This window comes from Ischnura elegans, chromosome 5 (genome assembly GCF_921293095.1).
Source record: "Ischnura elegans chromosome 5, ioIscEleg1.1, whole genome shotgun sequence".
Lineage (NCBI taxonomy): Eukaryota > Metazoa > Arthropoda > Insecta > Odonata > Coenagrionidae > Ischnura > Ischnura elegans.
This window is the reverse complement of record NC_060250.1, coordinates 59,789,588-59,814,047: the sequence shown is the minus strand read 5'-3', so window position 1 is coordinate 59,814,047 and position 24,460 is coordinate 59,789,588. Positions and strand designations below refer to the sequence as shown.

Below are 24,460 nucleotides of genomic sequence, written 5' to 3'. Positions count from 1 at the left end.
ATAAGATGTATATATACATACACATATGTGAGTATGTGTGCTCTCGCTCACAGTGACCTGTGAGCATGCATGTGGTGGGAAGACTGGAAGCCATACAGTCTCCGTTTGATTGTGTTTCATGTAATGTCTACATAAATGTACATTTATTTGTTTATGTTACCATTACGAAGTTTGTTCTGTTTATCCTATTGTTATACCTTTTCTGTGCTGTGATTAAAATCATGAGAGAAAAAAGTGAATACATAATGAAAGGAGTAAGAAAGTGAATAACAAGATACAATGTGATACATAATTTTTATTTTTAGGGTAAATAATTTTTTTTGCATTAACCCCCAGTAAGGGTTGATGATTATGGGTTGAAACGCCTTAAAATTCTTTTCCAAACAAAAAAAATAAATATACAAATAATTTAAACTAAATTTTACCCGTATTTAGCTTTAAAATATAATTTTTTAAGTTCCAACTTTTAGGGGTAGTTTTCACCCCTAAAAAAGAAATCGCGCCCTTCGGCATAATATAGATTTTGAAGATCGGGGTATGATTAGTCTAATCCGAAATATTTTTGCAAATCGATTCGGTTTGAAAAACATTTTTAAAGGAGGTATGATTAGTATAAACACAAATTTTTATGCAAATCGATTCAGTTTGAAAATTCTTTTTTACATTAACCCCCAATAAGGGTTGATTATTATGGGTTGAAACACCTTAAAATTATTTTTCAAACATAAAAAAATAATTATACATATAATTTGAACTAAATTTTACACGTATTTAGCTTTAAAAAATAATTTTTTAAGTTACAGCTTTTAGGGGTAGTTTTCACCCCTAAAAAATAAAAAGCGCCCTTCGGCATAATATAGAATTTGAAGTAGGGGGTATAATTAGTCTAATCCCAAATTTTGGTGCAAATCGATTCAGTTTGAAAAAATTGCAAGGTTTTTCACTTTTATGAGCTTCATTTCCTGGACTAATCAACGCTAGCTCTTTTTTAAATGACAATTGACCAAGCGAGTATTTCATTTCGCATGGTTACCAACACATGTGTTTAACGACCTACTCAGATATAGCTCATAAATAATAGCTACATGAGCGTACTTGTCTCCTAAATTGCATAATGTGGGGAACCGTGTGCAATTTGGAAATTTTATTCACAGACATCCATCTAATTATCCACCACCGAGATACTAAAAATCTTTTCTGTCAGCAATACCAGGTATTCAAAAATAAAAAGCATGAGCCACGGTGACGTTAATATGGACGCACTTTTTCTTCATTGAAATGCCTCCAATGGAATGTCAATCACATAATTTCCAGAAACGACAAATACCCACGCTCAAAAATCTGCTGAAAATCAAATAACCGAGGTAGAAATCATGCCACAATGCAATTACCTCAACTACTCATAAAAAAACCTGCATGACGGAATAATAAATAGGTCCCTGTAATCGAAGTCGCATCTGCTTTGCTCGACGCTGAGCTTAACCTAGATCAGAGGCAAAAATACCGGCGACGTTAAGGGTGCACGTGTAAGCTAATTGAATTATAAAAAAGTTGAAAGCTTGTTTCACGAGAGCAGGGATAAAAGATGCTCGTAGATCTTATTCGCTTGCCAAAAATGTTTCCGCGATGGCGTTCGGAAGCTCTTTAATTCTTGATTCTCACCGTCAAACTCACCTAATAAATATCAACATTTTTTCAAACTGTGCGCATCGGAAAGAAGAGTGCGGAATTCCCGCACGAATGAATAAATGAAAGATTAGTTTTCACTTCCTCTCCTTCCGCTTACACCCACAGACTTCCTAACACCCTGCATTTCATCCGCGTAGGATAAAAAAAGAGCCTCTTCTTTAATTCAAGGAATCACTGCAGCTTCCACAATCCCCGAGCTCTCGTCGCCAAGGATATTTTAGCACGTTCGTTCCAGCGTTCGCATAGAGGAAAGAGCTAAGGAGTGGAAAACGGAGGCACTACATCCGAGTGGAATCTCAAATTAAAGATTCTGTCATGGAGATTCCAAGGAATATAAGGACTAGAACAAGCGGATCTTGCGGGGGTTTAAATTGCAGTTAGTCTCGTCCCGAGAGCTTTTTTTTATCCATTAGTGGGGCATCAAAGCGACCTAAAACTGGTCTATATTTTTTTATGTGAAATTAATTCCACTTCGCAGAAGAAATTCTCAGAGCGTGCTCTGATATGCTCTGTAAAAGAAAAATAACCAGAACCTGATCGCTGCTACGGACAAATGGCCTACATTAGATTAGGGAATATCTCAGCCAAATCGCAATAGTTAAATTACAAAACTTCGTAATACTGATGAGTTTATCTCATAAATATTATTCAATTACTTCTATGTTCAGCTGAACCTTAGTTGAGCATTCTATGCAAGTAAACATGCAAGTTTTCTAAATGGTGACGATGTTAAAACTACAAAAAAATGAAGTAAGATCTGATGCTTTCCCGGCGAATATATTCAAAAAGGCTATTCCGGCTTGAGGCAAAACGGAGAGGGACCACCCGGCTGGAAGCCCGAATAGCCTTTTTCGTGCAAAAAAAAGTCGGAATAAATTGGATAAGGCTAAGAAGTAAAAATTTTGGGAAAAAGCTCCGCATATACCCTTAAGTTTCTTCTAAAAATTCTTTGCAGATACCCAAATTTTGGGTCAGTAGAAAAAAAAATTCAGCATCTTTTTTAAGGAAATTGGATTTTATCGCATTCCATACAGAGGCGTATACTCTAAGCGCAATAGATTTCAATTCTGAGGATGTAAATGTGGCCACCAGCAAAAACTTCAAATTAATCATTGCAATAATTATAATTCATACATGATTCACTCCTCCTCAATCTGGCTCCCAGTGTTTTATCCTTCGGGAAGTGGTATACTTACGCTATCAGAACTGCAAGGTCAAGCTTCCATGTACTGGCGATTCTCCAGAACTGAGAGTGTGAGAAACTTCAAACGCCATTTCTCTTGAAAAAAGGTATAAAGCAAATTATTTCATAGAAAAAAATCTAAAAGCGGGTGAATGCATTACCAAACAAAGGTAAATATTTCTATTAAATATTTAATCACACCCAGAACACCGTAATAGATATCATATGAATAATTATATCGGATAATGAAGAAGATAGGCGTAAAATACTCTGCCAAAACATCTTTAAGATCCACTACCGTACCCTTTAGCCATTGAAACAAACGGGTTACTGCTACATACTTCTCTCATCCATTTCATTGCTCGACTCGGCAGATCTTCTCAGAACTCCCTTCGTTGGTCATTATTTTCAGCCTTGCTAATGATGCCGATTTTCAGCAGCATTATCAAGACAAAATATGATTCGTCTACCACTACGAAGTACTTCCCTAGCAAGCCATCTTAGAGGAATGGATCACTGCGAGGCTCTTTGAATGAGTAATTGAAATATTATTAAGTAGGTACATAGAAAACCCAAGTTGCTGAGTCTCCAATAAAAAGTATAGGTCACCAATGAACAACTCACTTCCTAAGTCAACTTTTTACATATATTTTGTACTTTTAATCTGTATCAACGGAGGAAACAAATGATACATACGAAATTGATAAAAAAAAGGCTTAATTCATAGATCATGTTGGTAATTGCTTCTCGACACAAAATAGGGTAGTACAGCAGTAATTAAGACTACAATAATCTCAATGACTATAATACTATTGGGATCACTAACCAATATGCTACTCCTATCTTAGGCGGTGCTAGAATGCCATCACATAAGCGAATATCCACGATCTTGCGCCTAATTCAATGCCAAGTGAAAAGAGCCCCTGAGTCGTCACATCGTGCCGTGCTCGCGTTCGCACTTCTCCCACTCTGTCTTTCTCTTTCTCTCTGTTTACTTTAAAAACGTGAAGGAGCCTCTCACACTCCCAGCTCACTCAAATAGGCGCAGACGACAGGAGGGGGAAGGGGAGAGCTGGAAGAGCAGATATGCACTCTGGCTTTCAAGGCTGAGCGATGTCGGCGTGACGACGGCGAATCGAAATGGAAAAGAAATAGTGCATTAGTATTTAAAGTGCGAAGGGCCGACGGGTATTTCACGGGTGCAGAACCGACACCCAAAGGATTCTCATCCTTCTAAACGACTGCTCAATGATGTAACTTCTGCAGCATTAGCAAGGAAAAAGATGATGCGATGATATGATGTTAAAAATATGAACAGCTACGGAGTACTTACCCCGCAAGCATTCTTAAAATAGTAGATAACTGTGACGCTCTTTGAACGAGTCTTTGAAACATTCTTAAATACGCAGAAAACCGCAAATGCCTATTTCACTCTCCATTATCAATCGTATGTATATTTTTGATACATCAAAGGTCTGGATTACTTTCTTCAGGATTTCTTAGTCAAGCACTTTTATACTTGGCGCAGTTATTCTCATTCATCCCGAGTCAGCAACACCCTCGCAATGGCCTATCTCTCGAAATTCAATCATCATTCACTTCTGTCCATTCTCGTGCATACATTGATGACGAAAATGGAAACTATTGCTATGTAAACTAATGCGTTAACTATTAAGTTCATGCTTTAACAATCTATCGTAGAATCCCATTGCGTATTTAATATCTTCTGGGAGTCTAGTATTTAGGAGCATCATGACGAGCAGAATCATAATAATATACTATAATTCGATTGCGCGAGATTGGGACTACAAGTCCTATTATCCATCTAACTTCTAATTGTGAGATTAAATGCGAGTAAGGACATGCTTCTTGACTGAACCAAATAATCCTAAATTACTTCAATCCGTGGTGAAAATCAGTCCGTCAAATGAGATGACATTCGTACACTCGAAAGATGATTGATGCAACCCCCAGGATTTTCTACCAGCCCCTCCTTCACTTCCTTTTCTAACATGCTTACAAAAAAAAATTGCCCAAACAAGTCTTGATAGCACAATAAGCCACGTATTCGAGCGACCAATCTTAAGCCAGAACCACATGATAATTTTTTTCCATCCCTTTGGAGGGGCAGCTCCAGTGATCGCCCCAATGATGGCGGAAGAAAATGACCGTTTCTCGCGATCATTTCCCACGATGGCTTGAGGGATGAGATTTCCATCCCTTTTTCCGTCGCTGAAACCATAGTCTGTGCATCGTTCATCAGTCAATCAGGACGCATAGTCTATAACAGCAATTTTTACACCACTGTTGATTTTTACTTGAATGACGGTTGAATATGGAAAAAACAACGTTAAAAACGGACGGTGAGATTAAAAGTGTATTTCAGGGACTGGTGGATCGAGGGATCGTTTCCTTTGGTCCCTGAAAAACTGTCGCTGAACCTATCTCTCAGAGGGACGGAAATAATGATCGTGTGATTCACGCTTCACAACGAAACAGCCGCCCGAACGAGTCTTGACAGCCCAAAATGCCTCCTATTCGAGCGACCAATCCAAGGGGAATACAAAGAGGAGACCCAATTCCATCCCATATAAGGTTGATTTCTGTATCGTTGCAGAGATCTATTATATTGTTAAGCTACCACCGTAATTTACCTTGGCACGTTGGTGACTATTGTTTTGAGTTTATTGTATATAGTTTATTGAACCGTGGTGGCCTGACGGTGGTTTTACGGGTTTCCCACCTCCTTAGGACAAATGCCGGGCCAATACCACTCTCGTACCAGTGACTAATCCCCAGTAACGCTGAAGAGGCGCAAGCCTAGACCAGCTTCACGAGCTATTGTTTTTGTTATTATTGTTGTTATTTCAAATTTTATGTGCATGTTTTCTCGTGAAATAAACGATTTTTGAATTGAATTGAAATTGCCACTTCGGTCGCATTTTAATCGGTTTTCAAAATTGTCCGTGGCGCGGAGATGAGTGCAATGACATCCACTTTTTTGCAACATTTTTCATCATTATGTTTGTAATTCTACATCTACATAATACCCCGAAAGCCTCCTAAAAGGCGTGTGGCAGGGGGTGTTAGGACACCAGCCGTTTACAGCTTAAAAACAATGAAGTGCTCTAACGAAGTTGGGACTACGTTTATAAAGTCCTTTATGGTTCGGGGGAAAAACGAATACCCATATCTATCCGTTCGGCAAAACGTCTCTCTTAATTTATCGCTTCTATCGGACCTGGATATATAGTGTGGCTCTAATATTATGTTCTCTGTGTCGCTCTTAAAGATATCTATTCTCAATTGTTCAAGCAACCTAAGCCTAGCGCGCAGCGCCTAATTGTGAGGAATAGCATTGAAAAGTAATGAATTTGATAGATCACATCATCATGTGTACAAATTTAGGTAAACACCCCTAATTTTATCTTATTACTCCGCAAAGCTTGGATCAATTTGTCCGTCAGCGACACTAGTGGCAACTTTTGTACACCTATTTAAATGCGCAGTGGGCGACAACACATTTAGAGGTCGACTTGAGGATCGTCTTTTGTAATTTTCGTGGACCAATCTTATATTTCCCATGACGTCGACTCACTCCGGCGGGTTTCCTTTTTTTCCGGCCACCCTACGTTCCGCCCTTCCACACTCTGGCGTAATCTCCATCCCAGTTTGTGGCGTACACAACGGTCTCTCGCAGTATTAATAAGCCGCCCAGCGTGCTTTCTCTGTTTTCAATTTCTGCTTGACATTCGCGTTATGAGAGAACTGCGGGTGACACGAGCAGTTGGATATAAAAGGGGAGGGTTTCCATTCAATCCCAAGGAGCCTCTCCCTTCTTCCCCACCTCTCTCTCCGCTCACTGGCGAGAGCACGGCGCGGCAAAAGTGAAAAAACAGCACACAATCGGATGCCGAAAAAGGATGTCCCGAAAAAGGGAGCGGAGCCGCGAGTAAGACGGCTTTTGACTTAAGTTCACGGGGCCCACCAGTTTGAGAGTGAAAATGTGAATTGCAAAGGGATTTTCAGATGCTTCCTTGGTAAATCTATAAGTCACCCTCATTCCGTTGCGTTAGGTGATTATTCTTCCCTTGATCGTTCTACGTGACACCCTGGAAATAATTCCCAGTGAGAAAAACTCCTAGTATTATCTTGCACTCTGAGTTTGTTACACTTACAATTAGTCTTGCCATTGTGATTAGTTTTGAAGTTATTCCTAAGAGTTCATCTATTGCTTCTATAGCGGAAAAAGTAATCGTTTTTTGCGATCATATTCAGACTATCTTTTTAATAATATTAATTTTTTTAAATATATACTTGATCAGTAGCGGACCTGGATTTTTGAAATACAGCCTGATGATCTTCAACGATTTCTCCATCTACTAGAATGCGATCTAAGAGCTATTAATAACGCCTAGATCAAGTATTTCTATCTCAAAATTATCTCCAGCGGTGGTATCCAGTCTGGGTCGGATTTATGGGGGCCACGACTCCCGCAAATTTTATTAAAAAAAATTATTTTTATCTGTTTAATAGTTTTTGTATCCTTGTGAAGGAGTAAAGGGAGTTTATATGAAATTTCATGGCTACAAGTCCCAAGAGTGAGAGAAGTCTGAGTTGTATTTATAGTAGAGCGTAGCACTCCTTACTGCAAAAACGCCCGTCTCTCACCACGTGCCATACAAACGTGGAGAGAATTTCGGCTGCGGTTGGCACTCACTACCGCTTCTCCTACAAAAAGTAACCAAGTTAGCGAAGTTAAAGCGAGGATGATCAGGATGTAAGATGAATACTCGTGTAACGCGGGCATCTTTTAGGCCCCAAAAATATTCCGGTTGCTCTACTTGTATTAAAAAGCAAGACCATATATTTATAATTCCAGTTGCAACGAAAACAAATTAAATAGCTAACAAGATTTGAAAAAATCGCACGCACCTAAGAGGAATATAATATGCTCAATCGAGGAGCCAACCCCTTAAGCTGAATATATGGCAACCACACGCTTATAGGTTAGTCTGAGGTGCTCTCTACCCACACCAATATAAACCAACCTTCGGGTTGATTCACTTAGTGAGTGATTACTCGACTGAAAATCGTCCTCAATTTCAGGAGAGCTGCGAATATCACTAACAATACAAGAACACCTAAGGATAATTATTCCAGGAGGCAATCATTACGAGAAATTTGCTTGAAACACTATCTAATAAACGATTATCACCTCTGATAATGATACCTAAATGCATGTATTAGTTAACCTGCTTATAGTCCCACCATTTTACGTGTGATATGACTCCGTATTCATAAATGTGCAATATAAGTTAACTTTCTAAAACCACAGCGGCGACAACTTAACTCAAATAAATCACAGGGAAAGAGTGAATAAAATATTTTTTTAATGTAAAACATCAAATTTAATATTTAATTAAGTCTACTATCTTCTAATAGTAATTATATATATTTGGCTAGTTAGTTTTGAGTTTTTACGACAGGATTCACTATTACATTACGCACATCTCACTCTGAGGACATATTTTTTCCGGTGATCACCTCTCCCTAGCCTTAATTCCTAGCTGCGTGCCTGCATGGAGGTACTATGTTATGAAGATAATTTTTTAAATTGCTCTCGATTAAAAAAAAGCATATTGCTTTTTGAGATTTCATTTGTGAGTGCAGCACATTCTAGCAATTAGAACAGCACGGAGCCGCAATGAACCTTTTAATCATTGCCACACAAAAAAATGGAATTCCCTGTAGGATAGTATCAAAGGCATAGACCTATGGGCTCCCATAGACGCCCACTCAGATCCTCCCCGTAAAATATGCACCCGCAATATAGTTTGAAAGCGAGCTTTCCCATGGAGCAAGAATCGTTTATTAAAAAATTAAATACCACACGGTTCCAAACGAAATCCAATCGTTTACGCATCCGCAGCACAGTTAATAGTGATATAGCTCGCGGAAATTATTAAATTCGCACATTATGTGATGAACACGTAAATTTGCTGGATGTTTTCTGCACGGTTTAATCAAAGTTACGCAGGAAATAGAATAATACTGCGCTAACACAACTGGTTGATGGCCAGAATCTTCCATGCTTCATATCAAATTTTAAATTAAGCCATCATAGCTTATTAGATTGCTATGATTGATTATAGTTCATGGTTTTCAAACATTTTGAACGGTATTCATTAAAATTTATAATTCAATTTCATGTTTGAAGCATGATTCTCAAAAAAGCTCTAGTAACTAATTTTTAATTAATTTATTTTAATATTCAATGATTCTGTATACATTTTATGACGCCAAAAATGTTTTAAAACTTCAGTGACTTATAATAATGATACTGAATAATCAACACTCAATACTATCAATTAGGCATAAAAATTAGTTACTAGAGCTTTTTGACAATCATGCTTAAAACATGAAATTAAAACTGACGAGAAAATATAAAGTTAATAAACTTTCGAATTAACTAATTTTTTAAAGTAATAATTTGACTCATAAATTTGCACATCTCTCGTAAAAGAAAGAAATGTTACAGAATTACTTTACAACTCACGTAATTGCTTACACAGCATGTTATAATTGCAATCGTTTATGGTTCAAGAACTACAGAGTGATTATCCAAACGTTTAGTTCCTACTGAAAACCTACCGTGAAAGATTTTTGTCAAGTACAACATACGAACATCACCAATTTAGGAACGTGCGTAATTTGAAAATTTAACGCCATAATTCTTTCCGATGTAAAATTTTAATATTTTAGCTTCAGGTGTATTTACAAAATTGCCCACCTGAATACACTTCAAATTTCAATATGCTGTGGTGAATTTTAAACAAGTCGCAAAAAAGAGCCCCTTCGACTACTACGGGCCAACATCTAGTCTCACTGACACAGACGTTCCCGTGAGATCGCCGATTTTGAGCAATTTTGAACTAGGGTAGATGGATGAGAATTCGCACCTCAAACGTAGTTCTCTTGTTCCCTGACTACAAGTGTCAGGAAGATCAGCATTAAATAAGTTAAACCGATTCATGCGTGATGTAGTAGAAGTTCGTCATATTGAAATGAGAATACATAGTACTTTTCTAATGTGGTAATGTACTAATCCACAATTATTTCATTATCAGGTATGCGTAGTTATTTAATTATTTTAAGTGCAACTACAGTTTATTTCAAGAGAACAATAGGTTGGCACAATGGATCAAGAAAGGTCTAAGTTCCAGAACGCCTGTCGAAGGCCCCATTCAACTATTCCGTCTGGGTATCAATCAACCCTCCCTTAATTAACCTAAGAAATGGCCATCGAGATGATATTCACCTCAATATCAGTATAAAACCAACCAACGCATGCATGTCTACCGACGTAAGGCGTAAATTGAAGGCGTAAAATTGAGTAGCTAGCTCTCCTTCACTTAATAGCCTACTAAATTAACGTTTTGAATAGTTAATGAACTTTGTTGACCAAATTCACCTTCTTAATTGCAAATTTAATTTGAGCAAACACATCAACTCAACTCAGACGCTATTTACTACACTCTCACTTCTTCTTCCCTAAATTATGCAGCAAAGAAACAACAAATAAATTACACACTCATCAACTTCTCATCCTGGTGAACGGTTTGCGAACGTCACAATTCTATAGAGTCGACTTTGGATGTAGTATGTATATTTAGGTTAAATTACGCCAAATATAAGTTTGCATTCAAAAATAACTCATGCCGGGAGTATCAGTTCCCTCACTATACCCACTCGATAACAGTGTTGGTAAGTAATCGAGTAAAAGAAATCGGATTATTTGTAACGATTACTTTCGCAGTAATTTGTACTTGTGACGATTACTTTTCACTAGTATAAATAGAGTATAATTTTTACTTGTCACTCCTTACGGCGAAAGAAGAATCATTACTTTAGTTGTAATCGTTACTTGCGATCCTCGATTACTTTATTAATTTCACTGATTTACATTGGCTTACAGATAACTTCGGACTAATAGGGCGATAATTTGCTTTTTTAAGTTCAGCCACCCTTATTTTGTAGCCTTCTTATGATGAGTACAAAATATGACACCCCTTGTGTTGTTACAGCAGTTATGATTGTATGTATGGCGGGTGAAATTGCAACTGTAACAGTTTCTATGACTCAATTATTTACATTTTTACTGCACTAGTCGACAGTAGCCAGAAGGTTTCTAGAGTGGACAATCCAGCAGGAATTAATTGTAACTGAAACTGTGATTTCACGGTTTAATTTTTAAAATCAGCAATTGTACTCGTATTTGATTACTTTTTTTACTAAGAAACTGTAATTCAGCCCAGTTTATTTTTCTCAGTACTTTTACCAACGCTGCTCAATAATCACAGCTCCTAAGTACGTATAGCGTACCAGCGATAAAAAGATATCCATCGGCAATCCTCTTTAATGAATCTGTAGTTCTGAAACCATATACGATTGCAATTATATAATGCCGTGTAAGCAATTACGTAGAGTTGCAGATTAATTCCATGCAACTGCTTTTGTGAAATTGTAAATGTAATTTTATTGATTCATTTTTGAAATGGTTATTCGTACTCATATTTGATTACTTCTTTTGAAGTTGAGCCCAGCTACCTATTCTCCGTGCTTTTACCAACACTACTTAATAATCACATATCCCATAGCACGCACACAGCGTTCCCCTGGGTAAAAGGGATTCCCGTTGTCTTCAAGTTAGCGTCGTGGCACGGCGGGTCATCCGCGAGTCTCCCGGGCCCCTCCCGCGACGACCCCGGGCCGCTGCAATCGATGCCTCGGTTACGATTGGCCCCGCCTTGGGGGTCTGCTGGAGCAAGGACCGCGCGAGAAAGAATGAGCGGGGGACGGACGACGCGAGCGACATACCGTCGCACTTCCCAGCGGAGACTTTCCCCGCATACGATTCTTCAACCCCCGTTGTTCAACTAGCCTCATGCAACGTCAACCAACGTACCTTGGCCGAATTAAACTCCCTCTTTAATGACTTTTTTTGAACCCAAAATTAACATTCACCGTGCTCGCCTTAGGACTGCATATCTGTACCCCAGTGCCATTTTAATTTTTTTAATACTTCAGTGCTATTTCTTAACAATCAACCATTGGTGAGGGAATATGTGCTTGGCATCGTTTTAAAGAATGAATTTTTTTATTTGTTTACTTAAAGGTTCAAAATACACTTTAAAAAGAGGTTCACTTCGTTAAAAAACGGTAAACTAGGATTTTCTATGGGACGGATGGCGTAATATTACGCTCACAGCAACGTGGTGTGATATTGTGCTCACAGCACGCACATTGTTAACAGTATCTATCATATGCATACAATTTTACCGAGCCAACTACTTTTACTACTAAAAAAGACAGGGGTTTAGAGGGTTGCCCATCACTATCATCGCCTAGTGATTGCTATTTGTTTAAATCCGTCTCGTGCCAGATTTTATGAAAGAAGTCCCCATAAAAGTTTAATTTTCCTATTGAATATTGATCGTCTCTTTGGTAAGGCTATCTTTATTACCCAGTATGAATTCTGTTATTTGTGAAGCAAGGTAACTAGTGACGGGAGAAGCAAGAAAGAAATTATCAGCAGAATAGCCCAGGCGAAGAGAGCATTCCACCAAAAGAGAGACCTGCTTAGAGCAGGAAACTTAAATATGGAAGTAAAGAAACAATTTATAAGAACCTACATCTGGAGTACGCTCCACGGAAGTGAGGCATGGACAATGACCGCAGCGGAGAAAGCAAGGATAGAGGCCTTTGAAATGTGGTGCTACAGAAGAATGATGAAAATCAAATGGATCGACCGAGTTAGTAACGAGGAAGTCCTAAGAAGGGTAGGAGAGAAGAGAAGCCTCATGAAAACCTTAATAAGAAGACGGAACAACCTTATAGGCCACATTTTGAGACATGATGGCCTGATGAAGACAATCGTCGAAGGACAAGTGGAAGGCAAGAATGGAAAAGGAAGACCCCGAACAAAATATATGGAACAAGTAAAGAGAGATGTGAAAGAGAAGAAATACGTAGGTGTGAAAAGATTAGCTGACAGGAGAACTGAGTGGAGAGCTGCGTCAAACCAATCCTAGGATTTTTGACCAGTGATGATGATGATGATGCGCTCCACTCGTATCACAAAATTTGTCCGATGTTATACAAAGAGCTAATTATTACACATACCAATCGGCAGTCCTAGCGCTTCACGATGCGGAAATGTGGACGTAAAGGAAGAGGACGAGAAAAGACTGAAGGTGTTACATATTTGGATTTGGGGAAGAATGGAGAAGATGCAGTGGATGAAAAGGAGGAACTATGAAGAGAGCGAGAAGAGGAAACTTCGAGTGGAGATTCTATTGGTTCTGAATGGAGGTAGTGCTAAGCGGAGAGGTTATGATAAAAGCTACTTAATAGGGAAGAGTTATAGGAGAGGGGGAGGGAGATAATAGAATTCATAGCGAAAATTTATGAAAGAGAATTTATGAAAGCGAATAAATCTTATTTTCAATTCAATGGATATTTCTAATTTAAGAAGCAAGATAGCATGAAGTAATTCGCAAAATTCTAGATATAAACCAAAATCAATTGGTGGAATACTTTAAAAATAATATCCATGCATATTAAGATATTGTATCCATTTTTCGGTGTTAACTATTCATCCTCGGTAAATTTGGTAAACGGATTAAAAAAAAACTCTATGGCTACTGGCCGGGAAAACCAAGCAATAACTAAATATTTTGAGACCATTCAAACATTCAGGAGGAAGTATACTTCTCCGAAACTATATAACGACTTTAAAACATACTTCCAATGAGAGACATTTCCCTTCTTCACTAAAATCGAACATTTGTCGATGATTCAAATAACTGCCGGGACTCTTCAGAGAATTATTTTTTCCAACAAGATCAATGTAGAATAATTAAGTCGTGTAATGATATATATGTATATATTCATATCATAAACCAGCCTAAAAGCTCTTTCATGACGTATTTTTCATACTCTGAGTAACCAAAGTTCACGCCCAACATTTCGTAACCCATTCTATAAAAAACAGCTTAGAAATGTCAAACTTCAGCTCTTTTCACAAACCGACTTCCAATCACCGACATTTTTCAAACACTGAGGACTGCAAGTAACGAGCATCCGAAAGAAATGCTCAAACAGCATATTCTGCGAACAAATAAACGGAATATTTTGTCACGTCAAGCTTGTTTCCGGTTGGCTACCATCGCGATGCATCACTGAATAGGGAAAACAAAAAAATGCAAATGTGAAGAATTAAACCCATGCTTTTTATTGCAAAGACACGGCTTCCTCAAAGCAATCACTAGTGTATTATTCTATTAAACCATGATCAATGGCACTCGTTTCTATGGAATCAAAAAAATAGTCGCTCACAATCACCACCGATGATTTCAATGCATACTAAAACACGGCGTGTTCAGCATTGTAAAAATTCTTTTTTAATATTTTCTGATAAAAATCTAAGTTTATCAACAAATTTCAGAATTAAAATGATAAATCATACACTTGATATGGTAAATTGAATTTTCATAAAATTAAACGACATAACTCATACAATTGACGTGAAAATGTTTCTTTAGTTTTTCAATTTTTGTCCAATAATGTATCATATTAGGTTTCCAACACTCTAGAGATTAACACACTACCTATAGATACTTACATGGGGAAAATACCGGTAAAATATATTCAGCACGTCATATTTTCCCATTTGGTAAGCTGACACGATTTCAAAGGCTTGAAACCACGTTATCATATACGTGGGAATCCCTATCTACCATAGCCATTTCAAGTCACTTACTATTATCAACCAACACTTCATCATAGTTCATTGTCCACTCACACCACTCATATCAATCAAGCGACAACGCAGATAGTTGACGGAAATAATTACCTCGCATGGCTCACCTAATTTTCCAAGTACAGCTCAACAGATCACCAGTTCAATTACCAAAATAAATCAAGATCGAACGAGTTCCGATGGCCGAAATAAATCAATGAACGCGCGAGGGAGATAATCGCCGGGAACGACCTAAGACCTCCCCTCACGCGACCTGCAATTAAATCGACAAAGGCCGACACGGGGCACATTGTGAACTCGGGGACAGACCACTCGCCACCAATCGCGACCCGTTTTTCAAGACCTGAACGGCGCAGCCACGATCACGAACCACCTCCGCGTGAATGGGTATCACAGCGCAGTGGCGCAGCGATGGGGGGGTTTCGGGGGATAAACCCCCCCCCCCAGAGCTCAGAGAAATTTTTTAGTTTAATCCATTTTACTTACATTGGATCAGTATTACTTATAGAATAGTGTTATGATTAATCAAATATCCCTCAGAAAGTAGAGTTAGGATTTATAAAATATCCCTCAGAAAGCCGTAAAACTCGCCATTTGGAACCATTAATCTTAAAATTTTCTGGAGGGCCCCCGCAACTCCTGCTTACCCTGGTGGGTATGCAATACCCCGTTCCCCAAAGTATTAGGTGCGCCTAAAACCCCCCCTAGCCTTAATTCTAGGCTGCGCCCCTGTCACAGCGCACATTCTGGGAAATCTGAACATGGGGAAAATAACCTGCATCGAAAACACGTAGTTAGGACCATCCTTTCTAAAGACGGCAAGTTGAGGCAAAGAAGTAATACCTTGCGTTTCCCCCTTTCGCTAAGCACAAAGAGAAGGTTTGGTATGGTATTTGGAGGTGGCAACTTACAGTTGAGGTCACAACTGGTGTCCTAACATCCCTTGCCACATGCCTTTATAGGCGGCTAGCGGGGTAGTACGTAGATGTAGAATTTCGCCATGAGGGAAGGGTATGGAAGGAAGAGTGGAGAGAAACCTGGCGTCGACGTTAGCCTGCTCTTAACTAAAGGCTCCAAGGGGACCAAGGCTTAACGTCCCATTCGACGGGCGGAGTTTTGCGATGAAATGCCCTCCATCCAACATCAAAGCAGGGATCGGGCAGTCTCTGAAAATTCTCTGCCACCGCCGGGATTTGAACTTGAGCCCACGAGGTGGCAAGCCAGCATTCTATCCACCATACTAACGCGCTCAAGACGATATGTTTTCAATGAGTATGAAACTAAACAACGCAGAAAGGAAGTAAATACCACACGAATTAGAAGTAGATTTCCACAACTAGTGACTTCGGTGCATTAATGCCGAAAATGTTGCCAAATGAAAACAATAGAATTTCACGACAAATTGATACGATCAATATAAAAATGCCACCAAAAGCTAGCACTTTAGCATAAACACACACAATCTACGCAAAGCAATAAATATTTTATTGCTTTGGGATTGGAACCCGGATCCAAGGGGTGGGAATCCAACACTCTAGCCATACCAACCCGATTCCCAGCCTTTTCGAGAGACGGCAACATGAAGCAAAGAACTGATCCCTTGGCGTTTCCCCCTTTCGCAAAGCACAAACAGAAACTTCGGGGTATCGTATGTTACAACCACCCTCCCAGCATCCGTGAGCGGAGGGCAGCGGACGAAAGATGATAGGAGGATGGAGATCGTACCTGGGAATATAAAACACTCGCGGGAAACATGAGCGGCGGACGTCCCGAGGCTAAAGGTCAGAGTTCATAAGGGAATATTAGGGAGCGAGGGGTGTGGTGGGTATAGGTACCGACTAATACTTCTTTGCGATGCCTCTCTGGAGGGATTATGTAGGGAAGAAAATATTCTTCAGCCCTTGCGCTGAGATTCGGGGGCGTGTACAGGGTGGTTTTGATGCAGGAGAAAAAGCGAGGAGGAGAGAAAAACATATCCCTTCGATATATGCAAAGTAAGTACGAGAGGGATTTCCTCCAGCCAACCACGGAAATTCTCACGGCTGCTATAGTTCCAACGGACGGAAAATATAACTTGCTAAGACCACTAGTCATGCAGTGCAGTAAATCACAGTAGCATTAAAAGATATGGTGAATTTGTCTCCAAATTTTATTAAAAATATACTCAATAAGACGTGAAAGGAAGGCTTGGTGTGTGATATATTGTTGGAGTGAAAATGGTTGTAGAGTAAAATAAATATTCCAATATATTGACATAGAATTTGATTGGCAAGTATCGTCAAAGCGATCCTAGGATTGCAAACCTATGACAGTGATGATGACGATATACTCTACTGAATGATAATTTTCCAGGAGAAATGTCAACGATGAAACCCTATTTATTTTGTGCGCTATTCATTTAATTCAGTATATTCAAACCGGTTTCATAAATAACATCTTTAAACTTCAATTTATTTGCAAAAATATTTTTAAAAGGTACGGCACTACGTCTTCATTCTTCCTTCATTAAAGAGTATGAGGGCGAAAAAACATTTTTCAGCTCTTGGAAAGAGTTTTCCAAGACCTGAGGGTGTTTTTAGTGCGGTTTGATGGAGGATAAAACAGGCCGTGAGAGAGAAGGAGAGACTTGACTTCGATAAATGTTAAGCAAGCGAAGAGCGCTTCTTGCTGTGGGAATTCTCTCAGCTGACGCAGTTTGAGGGTAGAGAATGACCGCACTTTGACCAAAGTTTTTAGCAAATCACAGTTGAATTCTTAACTATGGAAGGGAATAATTCCATAGAATGTTCAAAAATTCCAATTCACCGTGGTTAATCCCAGTACAGAGAATGTAACACATTTAAATATTATTATATGAGAAGTTTTTATCGCCAGTTTTCCTTAAAACAGAAAGGGATAAAAGTTTCATAAATTTCTTCACGTTCATATGAATTGCATATTTAATAAAACTTCTAGATTAATTGGCGTTAAAAATTTAGATGCAAAAGCAGGATTTTTTACATTTAAATTAGCGTAACTACTCATAAATTATTACCGTTTATGGATTCACATGCCTAAATTTTACGACATAATTTTTACGAAAACTTACATAAATACGACCCTTCATCGAGATAGAGTAGCCCAAATATGGCCAATTTTGTAATAGCACGATTTTCAACAATTCGGTGGTCACATTTTCATAACGTTATGGAGACCATGAAGAAAGTTATATTCCATTTGTTTTCTGGTGGAATGGAAATTTTCATATAGTCAAACTCTGAAACAACCCAGAGTAATGCTACACTTCAGACGGATTTGGTAAATTCGTAGCCTCTCACAATTCCCCAGGAATGGGTAGGGATTTATTAAAGACGACTGAAACGGTCAACTTCCTCGAATGGCTCCCTTTGGAACGGACTGCCGTCTAAACCACGATTTAAAAAATGCCTATTCCCTATTCCTGCGATGAACGGTGATGGCGAGGACCCACTTTTCAATATTAACTCAAGAGGAACATTCCAAAAGTGACGCAGATTTATACTAAAGCCTCTCGTGAGGCTTTTCACTCCAACATTTAAAGTACTATATGTGAATGAATAAGTAGCCAGTGGAGGAATTCAAATGGGCTACGTATTGATATCAATACTGTACAACAATTTCTTTTGAATCTTAAGCGAATACAGCAATAATGCATAAGGAAAATAATTCTTTATCCGCACAAGAATTACACCCCTATTCACCTTTCAACGAACAATTTTACTTCAAAGTTGATTTTCTCCCTAGCAGCAGAAAATTATGCATACAGACGAATAATGTGATGCATGACTTTGCTTATATATATACTCCGATCATCATCGATAATACGAATAAAATCAATAACCAAAGTAAGCTGCACACAGGTCAGTTCGACTGGCTGAAGACTTGAGCGGATACAACCGACTGGTTCGAGAGGAAAAAATACATGTATACTGCCACCGTGCATAATGATCTCGTCGCGTGCTAAACTCCCATCCATTTCTCGATAAGAACACACCAAGAGGAAAAATTCAACCTAAAGTGGACGGCAAGTTGAAACCGTAGCTAACACTTGGATAATCACTCCGGACGTAAATATTTAAAGGAATTGTTCGAACTCGGCAAACCCCTACGCTCACGGCATACGAGCTAACCTTTTTTTCAATAAATACAGCGTCCTCAAGAATACTCCTAGTATCGCCTACGAATTCGTGGTTGTTTATTATTTCAAAATGGTTTCAATATACGAAATTTTAAAATGACGAAGGAACCCAAAGAGTCGGAAATCAACGCGATTTTCGTATGAAATCGTTTCAGGCTTGATAAGGTGGAAATGCGTAAGGAACTCACTTTAATATACAGCTCCACCACCGACCATGGTTTCGACACTCTATGCCACTTTCACGGCCGCGAAAATGACATTGAATGTTGAAACCATGGTCGTTAATGGCGTTATATATTAAAGTGTGCCAATTACCATTTGTTTATTGTAATTTATCATGAACGAAATATTCAACCCGGAAATAATCAAGCGAAAAATTGAAAATGTTCAATCGAAATTCATAGCTAAGCACATTGTCCGTTATCAGTCACGATTTTATGGACGATTTTATCATATCCTTTTTGAGTAAACATAGTCCAAGTTGCGCGATAGGAGATTTATCGAGCTAGAAACTGATCAAACAAATCGGTCCTTCACAGCACTGAATTGCATTCTCTCTTATCTCTCCAACGCCTGAGTATATAATTCGAATTAAGACACATGAGTGTATTATGATGAACAAGTGAAATTCATCTACTTTGAACACCTTTGTTGTAGCACAAACTTCCCCCTATCGTATTCCTATATTTTTCTAATATTCTCTCTCCCAAAATTTTTCTTACATTTCAGCAAAAATGGAAAATCCGTAGATCATATAAAGCATTTAAGGTTTCGTATCACCACATTTTAACCTCTTTATTTGTAATATTCCGTTTATAGCAGTATTACTCGTGACCACGTTACGCATATACCTACAAATCAATTTCTCTTGAGCTATGATATAAAATGAATAGTCAATTTACTTCCCTGCAAATGTTTCGCAAAATTATCTTTTTTGGAACTTGGAAATTCAAATTACGTTCATAAAACAGCCATTGAAGCATTAAGAAAAGTTAAAAACACAATCTCTAAGGATACTATCTTCCTGAAGTTTTAAACGTTTTCTCCCGTGCGTGAAAGAAGTATGAATTTCAAATCCCAAATAAAGGCAATAAATTTTCCGAAACATTGTGAGATTACTAAATTGACGGAACATTTTTTACCAATACTCTAAATTAAAAGTATACGTATTTTATATTTCGTTTCAATGGAACCCTCGCTGTGATCTTATCCCATTCTAATTTATTTACTTCCCCAAGACTGCTTACACTTCTACACACTTTTACTCATGCTCATTTCATTTTGTTTTCCTCGTCACTCTTAGTAATTCCTAGGCACAAATACAATAGACAGTTGCGTAATCAAAATATCCCCATAGAAAAATTAACTCGTTTGTCTGGCAAACAAGTATTAGGATGACAAAAGCACAGGTATGGTGATATATTCGCGCATCGACAGAGACGAAAGAGAGTCTACAAAGGCATGGAATCGGGTGGCTCATTCTCTCCGCGCGAAGACGTCCTCGTGGAGCATTCGTCGCGAGGGAGAAGAGTCAAAAAGGGGGCGTAGTTCTCGCACCGCCCTGCTCGTCGAACTGTGAGAGAGCGTGGATAATGAAGGCAGTCGCTCGATTCGCATAACAGAACCGTATGCACGACGCATGACGGCAGAAAGGAAAGGTGAAAATGGGATAGCATGGTGGCAGTGACCGATCCAGGAGAGGGACATGGGGAGAAATAACCTCCCAGCATTTGTGGGAGTCTGGGGGTTACGAGAATTTTTAGAACTTTGTGGCTTGTAACTACACACTTTAATATCGTCTCATTACTAATTTTTCAAAGAATTGAGTTTTAGAAAAAAAAATATTTCTGAATATTTTAGTAAATAAACCTCATGGTAAGTTTCTGTTAACATGAGAAAAATAACTAGTAAACTTTTTCATCTCATGGCAAAACTCATACTGAACGAGATTCCTAGGAAGTGTCTTAGTTATATTGAAAACCCGAACTATATGTCATATACAACTAACTCTATCAAAGCCCGCATGTAGACTGAGACCAAGTGATTGCCGAACTTGTTTATAAAAGTACCATTTTATCTAGAGTAAATTGGATACCTTACGGGGTATCAAATTTACACTAGGTAGAATGGCCCCCGTTGGACCCTCCCTGGATCCGCCACCGAATAATATGAGAATATGGATCCTTCTTGATTGCTAACTCCGTCATTCACCCACGGGGAATAGTCAACGCTCCGTGATCCTTTTTCCTTCCCCATGATAATTACGTCGGTCAACAGACCACTCTTCTCCCCCCTCCCCCACACTTAAACCACAGCCATCTAAATGACGAATCTCGGCGCCCCGTACGTACTGACCAACTTCGATTTCACCCATTCGATCCAGGAGAAAAAGGAGAGAGAGAAAAAGATGGTTGCGATAAAAATTCCATAAATCACGCGAGGGAAAAATGCCTCCAGGTTTTTCAGGGCTCTAAATGTGACGTGGTATATTGGAAAAATGGAAAAAGAGACGCAGAAATTAAGCCTAAAAATGTTTGTGGGAAAGAGAAAAAGAAACAATAAAAAATCTCAGGCTTTTCTGGCAATACTATTGATAAATCTCCTCGGTATTGGCACCGGGTAAGGCTGTTTAAGAATGCCGCATGAAATTGTTTCAGGTTAGACTTGGTGGAAATGCGTAATATCCATGATAAAATATGAACTATTAATGGCAGTTTCCACACTTAAATATGAAAATTCACTACCGACAATGATTTCTATATTATATGTCATTTTCATTCATTCATTCTATGTCATGTCATTTATATTTTTTCTAGGCTGTTTAAGTCTTTTAACAGCCTTATACGGTGCCAAACCCAAGAAGATTTTATTAATAAAAAAGGAAATTAATCGGCGAAGAAAAACTAAGTGACGCGAATATCAATTTCTTCGAAGACAAATTCGAGAACGATGTCGTAATATTTTTGTTACTCACAGTAGGTCTCCTTAGTCAGTTTGTCGATCGTGTCTTGTTTTAGCTTCGAATTCTTCTTGCCCATTTCTCCGGAGTGAACCCAGGTAGCTTGGTGGAGGAGTCGAAGACGGGAAAACGCGGGGGAGGTTGTGAAGAATGTCAAATAGCGTCAAGTTGCGTGCACGATGATCGGCACAAACACACAATCACACACCTTCGGCTTCCTTTTCTACAAACCCTCTCACGCAGTCGTATCCTTCAAAAAAGTTGCACTCGACCACAAAGGGAGCACGTATTTCGTGTTCTCGTCGGAGGGGGTGGAGGAAGCGAAAAGGGGGCGTGTATTGGAAGGAAGGAAAGAGAAGGCCTTTTGCAGAGAAGGGTGTGCGCCTCTTCGCGAGAACACAATCAAACCACCTCAAACAAAAAAAAACAACAGGGGAAGATGTTGAGGAGCGAGCGGGGAAAAAACCCGTCTCTAAAGGTGAATCCTTTCGAACTCTTCACCAAATCCCCGTCACGTATATTCTTCTTCAAACACTCAATACATAAAGTGATATTCACGAGTTAAAAAAGAACACACACAATGCGAGAGCTGAAGAGAAAAGGGGGAGGGAGTCTATAAATATACACACACACTACCCCTACCTAGGTGAAATGTGTGGAGAGAGATAGAGAAAAAAAGGGGTCCACTTAAACCACACAGATGAAAGGTATAATAAACTATTTTTTCAACGTGTACACGATGATTATTCCGCCAGTCTCGTCAACTGTTTTTTTTCCTATCCGGATACGGGTTTATAGAGAGAAAGATTCAACAACACCTTCCGCCTCTTGTTCCGGAACGACGCCGCAGTTCTCAGCGGTAGCTCACCGCAAACTGGCCGGCCCCCGCCTGTGCGCCGCCGCCTACGCGCCAAACCCTCCCCTACATCCCCCTTACACTCCCACTTCCACCCTCCCCTTTCGCGCCCTCCGACGTTCTCCTCCGCCTTGTGCCGTGGGCCCACCGCCGCCGACGCCGGCCAGAACGGCGGCGCTCCGTCCAATTGCGCTCCCCGGCGTCGACACCCCCATCCCTCCGAGCCGGGAGCCCTGGGAGTCGAAACCCTGCTGCCGCCGCCGCTGTCGGGAGGGAAGGACTACCTCGACATTATCACAGCCCGTCGTCGACGTCGTCCCACATTCATAAAACTGTTCTTCCCTTTTTTTTCGGGCGCTGCGCCCTTCGGGAGGATTTCCGAGCTGAACATGCTCATATAAGCAGGTGGAAAGATTTTTACGAAAACAAATCCGTGTCTACTCTCGAAGGATAACCCCTGAGGGGCAAGGATGAGTGATAAAAAAATCTAGTTCCCCCAATAATTCATTCCCAAATGGGTGAGATCGCTAAATGGTATTTTTGACACTCTCTGACAGCTCTCATTTAATTACTCTCAAAATTTAATTTTTTCAGACACTTTTTATTTCAATAGTAGCACATTTTTGCGCTATCGTAATTTTGATACTCGCTCAACACTCTCGTTTATTTAAACTCAGATATGAATTGTTTCAGACAACTTCAATCGCACATTTTCGCCCAACTTTAATTATTTAACGTACTAAAAAATTCAGAGTATTAAATAAAACGTCGATAAAGCTGGATAACCAAGAAAAACCGTTTCCATGGTAGCTGCAAACTGCATCCAAATTGTATGCGTTGCCATAACTCAGTAACAACGAGTTGCGACCCCATGTTTACGGACAAAGAATGTGTCAAATTGTATAACCTTACCACCTCCTGAAGGGAGCCCTGGGAGTCGAAACCCTTATGCCGCCCCTGGGAGGGAAAGACTTCCTCGACATTATCACAGCCCGTCGTCGTCCCAGATTCAGAAAATTGTTCCTCGCTTTTTTTCGGACGCTTGGCTCTCATGGGGATTTCCAAGCTGAGCATGGTCATAAGCAGGTGAAGGGCATTTCAACACTTACTGTGCTGACCTTAGTACGGTAGATCTGTACTCCAGTGCAGGCCACTTTAAACGTTTATGTGTTATTTCTTAACAACCAACATTTCATGCAAGGAAAAAGTGTTTGGTATAATGAATTTTGCTTTTTTTTATTTTTTTATTCAGAAGTGCCCAAAAAAGTTTGTTTCGAAAAAATGGCAAATATCGATTTTTCAAAAGACAGATAGCGTAATATTACGCCCATAGCACGCAAAGAGCTTAGAAAATAAATGTGAGTCAGGTTACAAAGGATAACCTATAAGGAACATAGATGAGTGATAAAAATGTGGTTCCTTCAATAATTTTACACCTCACCGGTACTATGTGAACATGCCTCTTGGAAAACAAATCGTTCGGTTTTTAAATAAAAATTTCAATCGGATATAAATTAACGCACGAGAGCGTATGCCTGCTGATTTCCTAACATTTTACTGAATGAAAATTCCAGTTTCTGGTTCCATAAGCTGAACATACCCATAATCGGGTGAAGAGCCATTTAAGAAAATAAATTGAGTTCAGTTAAAAAGGATAACCGATAAGCAGTGGAGGGTATTCAGAGGGGCTAAGAGTGGCTACAGCCTCTCCCTGGGGTATCCAATTTACGTATAAAATGGTAATTTTGCTTAGTTATCAAATATACTCAAGGAATAGGAAGTTACTAAAAATG

At 39.2% G+C, this 24,460-nt stretch overlaps 1 protein-coding gene across 2 annotated transcripts in view; it reads right to left on the bottom strand.

Annotated features, from left to right (window-relative positions):
* Nucleotides 1-22,675, bottom strand: part of LOC124158960 (frequenin-1) — a 733,415-nt gene extending 710,740 nt beyond the window's left edge. For both annotated transcript variants that reach the window (XM_046534399.1, XM_046534400.1), the window contains exon 1: nucleotides 21,827-22,675. In XM_046534399.1, coding sequence (XP_046390355.1) covers nucleotides 21,827-21,890 — 64 coding nt within the window. In that variant the 5' untranslated portion in view covers nucleotides 21,891-22,675. The remainder of the gene's footprint in view (nucleotides 1-21,826) is intronic.
* Between the last annotated feature and the right edge of the window lie 1,785 nt (nucleotides 22,676-24,460).